This window comes from Palaemon carinicauda, chromosome 14 (genome assembly GCF_036898095.1).
Source record: "Palaemon carinicauda isolate YSFRI2023 chromosome 14, ASM3689809v2, whole genome shotgun sequence".
NCBI classification, from domain to species: domain Eukaryota; kingdom Metazoa; phylum Arthropoda; class Malacostraca; order Decapoda; family Palaemonidae; genus Palaemon; species Palaemon carinicauda.
The window spans coordinates 46699670-46711967 of record NC_090738.1 but is presented as its reverse complement, the minus strand read 5'-3'; the positions used below and the strand labels follow the sequence as shown (position 1 = coordinate 46711967).

At 35.4% G+C, this 12298-nt stretch overlaps 1 protein-coding gene across 1 annotated transcript in view; it reads left to right on the top strand.

Moving 5' to 3' along the window:
- The window catches only part of LOC137653569 (palmitoyltransferase ZDHHC16), a 157499-nt gene that overhangs the window by 145171 nt on the left and 30 nt on the right, over positions 1 to 12298 (top strand). Inside the window, exons 9-10 of the mRNA XM_068387079.1 lie at positions 857 to 927; positions 10861 to 12298. The exon at positions 10861 to 12298 is cut by the window's right edge and continues 30 nt beyond it. Coding sequence (XP_068243180.1) covers positions 857 to 927; positions 10861 to 10966 — 177 coding nt within the window. The 3' untranslated portion in view covers positions 10967 to 12298. The remainder of the gene's footprint in view (positions 1 to 856; positions 928 to 10860) is intronic.

Here is a 12298-nt window from a genome sequence, read left to right as displayed (position 1 = left end):
AACTTGAAGACGTTCGTACAAATAACAATTTCTATTTAACTGCATTGCACAGTATATATTTCAGCGAGGTGTAAAAGTTTTCCCTAGACCACAGTCACATACTGTACTAGGTAGAACCGGGTCAATGTCCTTGCCAGATCTAGGACTTCCACCTAAGAGTGAGTCATCCACATAAATAACGGGTTTGTTAGTATGGGAACAAATGACAAATTTGGAGATAATTTGTATTTTTCCCTTACTAATACAAACCTGGAGTTATTTATATTAATTGGCCCGCCATTGCCTGTCCCCCAGAAGTCCTGCCTGCAATAAAAAGTGATGTCTCTCACTGCTGTGAGAGTATATATAGAGGCGGTTGGGTATCCCCCTGCCACCCCCCGCCTACGTTCTCAAGCGGTTAGGCAGGGTTGCCACCTCACAATTAAAGTCTAATGGCTACCTCCAGCTGCCGCTGAAATATAATCCGCATAAATAACTCCAGGTTTGTATTAGTTAGGGAAAAATACAAATTATCTCCAAATTTGTCATACTGTATTTATATGATATGATATGTTGCATGTTATTGAATAATGTATTTTACTACATATTGTGATAGAATACCAAGGACGATATTACAAAAATAAAAATGCAGTCTTCTGATTTTAACTTTATCAACTGTTATTTGTTTTATTCTTTTATTATTTCTTATATTCTATTTTTCTCAGTTTCTTTTATTTTATTTTACTATGTTGCCTTCCCAGCTTTAGCCATAGGCCTTTCTACACTGTCTTGACAACTAGGGATGCAGCTAGACTATCAATAATGATATTAGATCATTGGTCTCCTTAGATGTTGATTATTTCATTTCTTCTTTCAGATATATAAAAGTCCATATAACTTTGGAGTTAAAGAGAACTGGAGAATATTCCTTGGAATGGTGAATGGCAGGTAAGCTTTAATGAATGTTAATCGTAATTGATACTTATGTTAATATTCTTTTATGAGAAATTCAACTTACTATGAATTATGCGAATAATTTGAACATTCTCCTGAAGTATCTCCCTTAACAATGTTTCAAATGGAGTGATTTCTTACTCTAGGGCTAGTCCTTAGTTATGTTTGTCCTTTTAGAATAAAGTTATACCCAGTATCTTATAGATGGAATATCTGAAACTTCTTAGGTATTTTTTATTATATATACTATACAAAATATATTCAGCAGTTAAATAGAATTTGTTGTAGTAATGCTTGATAGTTATTTAGAGCCAATTACACTGGTTTTGGTATTTTGGTAAGTGTTGTAGGTAAAGTATGTTTTCTTGAAGTTTTATTATTTTAGGTACTGAAGTAAATATTGTGTGTTTTCTAGATTCCCTAGCAATTCCTCTTTTCCAGACATGGACTATTGCTCCTTAACAGCCTTTAATAGTGATGTTGTCATGAACTGAGTTGTCCAGGGTTTTGGTGTTGATCCCAAAAAGCACAGAAACTTGCACATTTTTATACAGTATAACTAAAAAATACTCATTATGCATTCAGTAATGAGTTCCAGAGTGTTACTGTTACATTAAAAGAATTGTCATAACCCTCTTGTGATCCCGAGAATGACTAAATCACTGACAGGCTCATGACTTTTGGCCGGGAGCAAAATTTACACACCTGCAATGAAATTCTTTGCTGTGCCTCGGTACGATCAAACTAGAACAGAAATGAACTTCTGGGTTGTTGCATTATGTTGAGGAATGATGGAGGTTTTTCATAATGTAATTAAAATACCTTTGCAATGGTTAAAAGTATATAAAAGAGCCCCTCCCAACAAAGTAAAATAATTGTAAAAGACTATTCATAGATAATGTAATATTTATGTTAGAGGACAATTGGAGAGAGTGTAAAATGGCTGATCTGTCACGTTTTATCAATGATTTTTGTATAAATTTCATTGGTAATAAGCAGTGATTGATTAAAGAATGGTAATTTTTAGATGAACAATGATGTCTTGTGTCAAGCTATTGGTGTTTTGTAGCATAGCTAACTAAGGAATGAAGGAAAAAACTGAAACTTGCATAAGAGAGCTGAATAAATTTTCTATATGCCACATAAATAAAAGTGATGTGTATTGTTTGAAAGAATTTGAGCAATTGTAGAGGAAAGGCAGACAATAAGATTTTATTTTTATGTAATAAAATTTATAATAAAAATTTTATTTCTGAAATAATAATTTTAGATTTTTATACAATGTAAATATATAAAGAATGCTAATTTGAATGATTTATGAAACTTGACAATTACAATTATTTGCAAATGCATGAACATTGCTATAAAAAAAATTATATATGCATGCCTTGAATTATGAGTAAAAATTAATAAAATATGCAATTAAAGGCAGGATGATATTGTGGCAAAAATATATCTAGTATATCAGAAACTACTTCAATGCATGCTTGGCAGAAAATTAGAAAAAATCAAGGTTCTTATAGCAGACCTGCAAGACATGCATAATGTGTAATGGGTCCCCACTTCATGATACACAGGTAATCTCAAATATTATTTAGCAAAATGTTGAGAGCATATGCAGTTTGATCTATCTAAAGAAAAGTAATTGACTAGAATTTTGATAGTGAAAGATATGTATCATATCATTATTAAATTGTAGTTCTACAACCCCTGGTAATGTTAATATAAATTTTGATATTATAAGAAATCTAGCCCCATTGACATAGGGTTAGATATTAGAATTGTATGATTATCTTTGAGCCAAACATCTTTTTCCAAAGGCATAGAAACATGCAATAGTAATATCAATAGTTAAACCAGGAAAATATCTCACAAATTCAAATAATTACAGACCAATTTCACTGACCAGTTGTGTTTGCAAATTACTAGAAAAAAAAGTAAATCATAGATTGAATTGGTGTTTATGTCATAATAACATTTTATCAGCTTCACAATTCGTCTCGCAAACAAAGCGGTCTACCTTAGACTCTCTTTCACATTTGGAAAATTATGTGCATAAAACTTTTGAATGAAACCAAAACACAGTAGCCATTTTATTTGACGTTCAGAATGCATACAATACTACTTGGGGGGCATACAGTACATAATTCCTGTTCTTATTAGAAATTTTATTAGTGGAAGAGCATTGCATACCTACATACTTATATAGAGAATATTTATTCTAAATCTTGCCGTCTTGACTGTGGCGTGCCACATGAAGTACCAAGTAGTCTATATGTGGATGACTTTGCAATATACAGTACTACTGTGTGAGTAATCTTCGTCACCTGCAAAGAATCTTAAATAACTCAACTTGAAAAATTCAAGTTTAGACTGTTAACCTTCAGATTTTCTGCAGAAAAAAACTCAAGCATTAATGTTTTATAAGAATAGCAGATAGAAGCAAAACCAAGAAATAAATCTTGCTTTGGGTGACACTCAAATCCAATTCCAAGATAAAGTCAATTTTTTGGCGACTAATACTCGGTACTCATCTTTAACAAAGTTGTCTCATACAGCATGGGTTGCAAAAAGATAAACTTTACTGATGATCAATAACGCATTAGTCTTATCGAGAATAGATTATGGTAGCCCAATATATGGATCAGGATCTGAAGCTACTTTGAAGTCTTTAGATCCAATGCACACTCTCTAGGTTTTGAGAGCTTGTAGTGTAGCCTTTATATCTTCCCCCAATGTGTCAGTGTTATGTGAAAGTGGTGAGTCACTTTTTTCCTTACACCAATATTTTGTAACTATATGAAGTGCATTAAAGATCCCATCTACTAATTTTCCAACCATGAAGCTCTCCAGTCAAAGGGATATATTTTTAAACAATCATGGCCTGCCATTCCCTATAAGAGCAAATAGGCTACTACTGTACAATCTACAAACATGAGAATTAACCTTATTCAACCATCTTTCTTTTCTTCACCTTGGATCACAAAGAAAATAAGAATATGGTCTCATCTTTCTCATTTATCAAAGACATATAGCTATACTCTGAGTCACCATAAATAACATACATTGGAACATATTCAAAGGATCTCATTATGCTATATATATACTGATAGTTCTAAATCTTCAGAGGGTGCTGGCTGTGTTGAAATATCATTAGACGAAACATACCAGCTATTATTACCTAATGAAGCGTCAGTATTTAAATCTGAACTACAGTGAACCCTCGCTACTTCGCGGTTCGACAATCGCGGATTCACCACTTCGCGGGGTTTTCCCATAACCCATATATATATACATATCGCGGATTTTCCGGAAAATTCGAAAATACCGCGAAATCTGAAGATAACCAAATACGATATTTTGTTACCTGTAATTCCATTAATACTGTAATTAGTAATATCTGCTCTTACTGATTGTTCATTGCATTACATATGATATATAATTCAGCACAGAAAGAAATAAAACACGAAAAGAGAATGTGATCATACGATAATTCAGTACGTAGTAAAATTAAATCGAACATGAAACGCAAATCAGATGCAGTCATACCATATTAGAATGGTGTGTACTGTAATGGATGTGCTTCTTTTCCATGAATCTTTTGTATGTATACGTACGTAGTACAGTACTGCATCCAATAATATTCTTTGTTGCAAAAATCACATTTCGAATAAGTACTGTAAGCGTACGAGAGAGAGAGAGAGAGAGGCGTAAAATAGCGTACGTACGTAAATTTTTATTATTATTGTTATTATTATTATTATTGTTGTTGTTGTTAATAAAATTATTATTGTTATTATTATTAATCATTATTATTATTATTATTACTGTACAGTATTATTATCATTATTTATTATTATTACGGTACTGTATTGTACTTAATCTACGTACGTTCAGTATGCGCGGGGGCATCTTCTATGAGTAACCAACGCGCCATAGTACTAAGACGGGTTGTGATTGGTTCAAGCGCTGATAGATGACGAATCAAAACTCAAGTTTTGTTATCTAGCCTGTGATTGGTGTTTTGCCCGCATCTTCTACCCGCAGCATCAAAGTTCTCGCGGGGCTGCATCGTTCACTTTCTCTTTCCGCGTATTGCTGAGTAGACGTTCTTAACTTTGTGAAGTTTAATCTGTGCTGTGTGCGACTGTTTTAAGTTGAACTTTTTGTTGAACTTTCTGTTACAATGGCTCCCAAGCGTTCTGCTTCTAGTAAGGCTGGTAGTGAGCCTAAACGCCACCGAAGAATGATGACGATAGCTGAGAAGGTTACGCTTCTCGACATGTTAAAAGATGGTAGAAGTTACGCGGCCGCCGGCCGCCATTTTGGCATCAACGAATCCACCGTTCGCTACATCAAGAAGGACGAGGCGAACATTAGAAAGACTGCTGCAATCACCTTTAGCAGATCAGCGAAGCGAGTCGTTACAACGCGTAATAAAACGATCGTACGCATGGAAGGTGCTTTAGCTGTTTGGATTGCCGACTGCCGGAAGAAGAACATAGCGTTGGATACGAACACCATCCAAACAAAGGCTTTGAGCTTGTATGAGAATTTTGCTGCAAAGGAACCTAAAGAGGACGACGGCAACCATGCTGAAGATGATGATGATGCAGATGATCCTCAACCAGGGACATCCACTGATTCCCAGCCTCAGAAACGTTTTTCCGCAAGCAAAGGATGGTTCGCGAAGTTTCAGAAACGCTTCGCCCTGAAAAGCGTTTCCCTGCATGGGGAGTCTGCTTCCGCTGACACTGCCGCTGCTGAAACTTACGTGAACCAGACTTTCAAGAACATTATCGCTGAAGGTGGATACAAGCCGGAACAAGTGTTTAATATGGATGAAACCGGCTTGTTTTGGAAGAGAATGCCGTCGCGAACTTTCCTGTTCAAAGAGGAAGCGAAAGCCTCTGGCTTTAAGGCATTCAAGGATCGCGTTACCCTCGTGATGTGTGGCAATGCTGCTGGATTTTTGTTAAAGCCGGGGCTTATTTATAAGTCGAAAAATCCTCGCGCTTTGAAAAACAAAAATAAGAATCTCCTTCCCGTGTACTGGATGCATAATCAAAAAGCATGGATTACGAAGATGCTGACCTCCAACTGGTTCCACCAGTGTTTCATCCCGCAAGTCCATGAATATCTCTTAGAGAAGGGCTTGCCATTCAAGATCCTTCTCCTTATGGATAACGCTGGTGGACACGCAACTGACCTGTCGCGTGAGGGCGTTCAGGTTGAGTTCCTGCCACCCAACACCACGTCATTAATTCAACCAATGGACCAGGGGGTTATCAGGGCGTTCAAGGCCCTCTACACGAAGAATACCTTGGCGGACCTCGTTGCGTGTGTGGATGCTGCCCAAGATGACGAGGATGAAGACTTCAACTTGAAGGCGTACTGGCGGCAGTACACCATAGCCACGTGCCTGCAGAATATTCAAAAGGCACTTCAAGAGATGAAACCTGCAACCGTAAATGCGAGCTGGAAGAAGCTGTGGCCCGATATTGTTTACGACGACAAGGGATTTACTCCGTCGGAAATCCAACACTCTGCAATACGGAAATCTGTGCAGTTGGCTGCCATAATTGGGGGTGACGGGTTTGGCGACATGACGACTGAAGACGTCGACGAGTTGTTGGACTGCCATTCCCAGCCCCTAACTGACGCAGACCTCGAAGACCTGACGAAATCGGCAAGTGAGGAAGAGAGTGAGGGTACCCAGGAAGAGACCCAAGAAAATGTAGAAGAAACGGGCTTAACATTAGAACGGCTCGCCAAGTTCTGCAACCATATGAAGGAGGCGAAAGAAATGTTGCAAGAGTGGGACGAGGATATGGTTCGCTCGATGCAATTCTGCAACAAGGTCGATGACATCACGTCTCCCTACAGGATGCTCTTGGATCGAAAAAAGAAGCAGCGGCAACAACTTCCGATCACAATGTTTTTTCAGCCTCGCAAAAAAGAGCCAGTTCCTCCTGCTAGTACGCCTTCGGAAGAAATTGAAGAAGTTGAAGAGGTGTCCCAGGAAAAGACACCTCCGTCTGAAGAGACGTAAAATACTATCATTGACTGCACAGTAGAACACATCATCAGCTTCATCATCATCATTTCTACTGTGCAGCAAATTCATCGCCATCGTCATTCAAGTTTTTCTTGAACTTCTTTCGTGGTGAGTACAGTAACAATCTTTATTTTTTACTTTAACCTGTTTTATAGTTTAGTAATGTACGTACTGTATGCATTAAGTTAAAGGGAAGGTTTTAAAAGTCTACATGTTGTAACCTATCATATTTTTTTTGTTTAAAATTTACATTTACGTACGTAAAACAATCTCTCTCTCTCTCTCTCTCTCTCTCTCTCTCTCTCTCTCTCTCTCTCTCTCTCTCTCTCTCTCTCAAATTGTTTTCCTGCTTTGCTACGTACAAGTACTGTATAATTTATATTTGTAAGGTAACATATTTTGTAAATGCTTTTACTGTAAATACTGTATGTACTGTATCATTATTTATCACTATCATCATGCGTGTTAAATGCCTTGTTTGTTCTGAGCGATGTTGTTTACTGAGCGTACACGCCGTCGTTTCAGGCGGCGTCATAAAGAAAAAGATTTCATTTGGAAGTCCTAAGAAAAATACGTAAACTAAAACATTGGCAATAAAAAAATCAACATACAGTACTGTATAATCAATATAATCGATGCAAAAACTAACCATACGTACATATATGTGTACACTAAATGAGTTTGTTTCTTCATTATGATCAGAGATGAACGTAAACAAAACATTGGTTGCCATTTTTTATCGTGCTTTTCAGGTGTTTAGGAAACACATGATATAAAATCGCCTTTAATATTTGTGCCTGTTTTAGTTTAGGGTGCTGTAGTACATGCATTAAGTGTTCTGTACATTAAAGGGTGGTTTGTTAACAGTACTACGTACAAGGGAAGGTTTTAAAAGTCCGAATATACATGTTAAATAAATAGGTAAATATGCTGTCACTACTTCGCGGATTTTCACCTATCGCGCCCGCGTCTGGAACCTATCTACCGCGATAAACGAGGGTTCACTGTATATGCAATTTTACTAGCAATAGACATTAAAGCAATTAAAGATAGGAAGAATATCAAATTTTTTATTTATTCTAATTCTAGAAGTGTTATAGAGGCCCTCAAAGGTTACACAGTACACATAAGAATCACCAAGATTGCAAATTAGTCATATCAGATTGATCCATATATTTTTTGTATGTGCACACCTCACGAAAGATCCCCAAGTATCATACAGCGAGGGTGATACCGTTTTAATCATCCAACATATATTTTGTGAATGTACTATTTTTAAAAGACACAGAGATTCATGTTTTGGTCAGAAAACATTATTTAATATTTTATCTGATTTTGTGTATTTTTCTTTTCCTAAGATTTTAATATGTTTAAGAAACACGGGGGTAACAGATAAATTTAAATATCTATTTATCATAAGTTTCAATTTCAAACTTATGTTTCACCAATTATATTTATTATATACAGGTTATCTCCTGCATATATTTGGGTCAGCTTTGTAGGAGTCAAGTTTGAATCATAGGGTTGGTAAATATCCACCCATTGCTATTACAGTAATATACACATACATCTAATTATAAAAATAATGATGGACTTAGGCTTCATACCATTAGGATCCATAATAACGTATTCATAGTATGTAATGACTACTGTATATGGCTTATTCAAAATAAACCACTATAAAGGCTTCCCCATACAAAAATAGAAAAAACAATCTTTCCCATTGATAAAAAGTAAGAAAGGGGAGTACCAAATAATGCATGTTGGTTCTAGCTATTGGCTGTCATATGCAATGGTGTTCTTACTAGCCAAACAAAAACAAAGCCAATGAGTAAATTAAAATCACTCTTTATACTAAAAAAAAACCAGATTATTATTATTATTATTATTATTATTATTATTATTATTATTATTATTATTATTATTATTATTATTACAAGCTAGGCTATAACCGTAGTTGGAAAACCAAGATGCTCTAAGCCCAAGGGCTCCAGCAGGGAAAAGTAGCAGAGTGAGGAAAAGAAACAAGAAAATGAATAAATACAAGAGAAGAATAAGCAATTAAAATGAAATATTTCAAGAACAGTGACAATATTTAATTAGATCCTTAGATATAAACTATACAAACTTAAAAAAAAAAAAGAGGAAGAGAAATAAGATATAACACTATGCCCGGGTATACCCTCAAGCCAGAGAACTCTAATCCAAGACAGTGGAAGGCCATGGTACAGAGACTGTGGCACTACCCAAGACCAGAGACCAATGGTTGGATTTTGGAGTGTTCTTCTCCTAGAAGAACTGCTTACCATAGCTAAAGAGTCTTTTCTACCCTTACCAAGAGGAAAGTAGCCACTGAACAATTACATTGCAGTAGTTAACCTCTTGAGCAAAGAAGAATTTTTTGGTAATCTCAGTGTTGTCAGGTGTATGAGGACAGAGGAGAATGTGATAAAAATAAGCCAGAATATTCGGTGTATGTGTAGGCAAACACAAAATGAGCCGTAATCAGAGAGAGAGATCCAATTTAGTATTGTCTGGCCAGTCAAAGGACCCAATAACTCTCTAGCGGTATTATCTCAACTGGCGGCTTCTGCCCTGGCCAACCTGTTACCTACTGATAATTCTGATGTTGGTGGGTCTAACATATGGCATCTAATACAGTATTAAACAAACTTCTAGGTTGTGCTGGCATCTTTCTAGCAAGGTAGTAGGTTGGCCAGGGCACCAGCCACCCGATGAGATACTACCGCTAGAGAGTTATGGGGTCCTTTGACTGGCCAGACTACTATATTGGATCCTTTTCTCTGGTTACGGTTCAATTTACCTTCGCCTACACATGCATCAAATAGTCTGGTATATTCTTTACAGATTCTCCTCTTTCCTCGTACACCTAACAACACTGAGATTACCAAACAATTCTTCTTCACCCAAGGGGTTAACTACTGCACTGTAATTGTTCAGTGGCCACTTTCCTCTTGGTAAGGGTAGAAGAGACTCTTTATATATGGTAAGCAGCTCTTCTAGAAGGACACTCCAAAATCAAACCATTGTTCTCTAGTCTTGGGTAGTGCCATTGCCTCTGTACCAGTCTTCCACTGTCTTGGGTTATAGTTCTCTTGCTTGAAGGTACACCCGGGCACACTATTCTATCTAATTTCTCTTCCTCTTGCTTTGTTAAAATTATTATTGTTTATATAAGAAATATCCATTTTAATGTTATTGTTCTTAAAATATTTTATTTTTCCTTGTTTCCTTTTCTCATCGGGCTATTTTCTCTGTTTGGCGCTCTGGGCTTATAGCATCCTGCTTTTCCAACTAGGGTTGTAGCTTACAAGTAATAATAAGAAGAAGAAGTAGTGTTTCTCAGGTGGTGATGTGTTGTCTGCTAGCAGAAGATTATAGTATTGGAGGTGCAGTGATAGTTTTCTAGAGTGCCTTGAACCTTTTGGTCTCCATTATATTCACTGATTCAATGTTTCCTTGCTGAAACACTGACCTTGGACAGGGAAGACAATAATTCTTAGTATATCTTGTTACAGTATATTTGATTAACTGTTCTTGCCCAACAAAAATGTTGTTGGGAACATTATAGTTTGTAACTCAAAAAGGGTTTAAATTGTATAATATTGATAATGATAAGAATAGTAACTGGGAAAAGTTTGTTTTTTTCTAAAGCCTTTGTCAGAAGATTGAAATGTGAAGATTTCCATTTTAAGATTTTTTATTTAAGAAAGAATTGCTTCCTTGTAATTACCTTATGATTTTTTAATGGAATTATAATTGTAATGTACTAGAATTTTGTTTCAAATTAATTTCAAACTAACACTTCTTTATGTTGTGTAATAACAGTATCTTTTTCTCTTCCTCAGAGGTTTACGGCATGTTTTGTTTCCTTCCCCACACTATCCCAGTGGAAATGGACTCACCTGGCCCAACTCCGTCCTGAGCAAGGCAACTCATGATAAGGCTGCCTGACAATTAATAATACTAGTACGATTTTTACTTTTTTATATAGCATTCTTTTGGTTCTATTTTGTTCATGCTTTAGTTAGTATTTTATAGTGATAAGTAATTTAAATTTTCTAAATTATTAGTTATGATTGTACATTTTATGTCTGGTTTTTATTTATTCAGTTTTTCTATGGGTTATTTATGACTTTAAAAGAGGTTGAACAATACTTAACAATTATCACCTAAACTAAACTGATGTTGTACAAAGATAACGGCATAGAGTTCAGTCATTTGGCGCAGGCTTTAATTAATTGCTCACATTGATAAAAATGCTGAGTGAGGATCCCTTTTACATGAAATATAAAGCAAATTTTCTTTGCTGTTTATTTTCTTAGATCTTATGAAATACAGTGGTAAGTTTCAGTTATAGGAACATTATACTTTATAATAATTTTTATACTTGAAATGTATTCCTTAAAGCGATGATGAATACCACCTTGAACTGAAAAAAATTCTAATGTTCAAAATTTTGAGCACTGAAGAAAATGTATAGACTTAACTTTACATTACAATGAAATACTTGGAAAATTACAGTTGATAGGATTGGCATATGATGTATCTTTCAATTTTATTCCATTGCATGTGGTATAAAAATAGGTAAATAATTGAAATTTTATTTTCAGAGAAGTTTAGTATTTCTATGCTGGTAAAAGCCGTATTTGATATAAGTATTAAACTTTTAATGTTGTGTATATATCATGCAAGTAATCTAAAATGAAATCCTAGTATGTCAATCCTGCTAAAGTGAGTCTGTGTAAGAAATTCAAGAGGAGGGTATGTATCCCTTGCCTGAGCTATACGTGTTATTTTTGCTTTATGTGTCTGTGTGAATTAGCTGCTATTCTTTACTCTGTAATTTTATGTTGTCCGAGTTTTTCACTTCATACATTTTGCCTCAGAAATGTAACTATTTTTGTATCATTGTATATTTTGTGGTGTTTAATTGCTCCAAGTTTATGTGCTCATTTGTTTTGGAAAGGTTTTTATTAAATGCTAATCTTCAGTGCCATTCTTGGTTGAGATGGGGCTTTACCAGATATCCTTGGATAAGGACCAAACCAAATTAAGATTATCTCTTAAGTACTTCATACATTGTTGCATTTACTTCATATCGTTTTCAACAGTTTTATTACCTCCAACAATATTTTATTTTTTATTTGGTTCATTTGTCTGTCTGTCTGTTTCTGCTAATGATATTTCACAAAAAGTTATGCATATATTTTTAGATTATTTTCAGTGACAGGCTTGTTGCTGGCAACAAGTGATTAGATTGTGGTAGATATCCAGATCAAGATC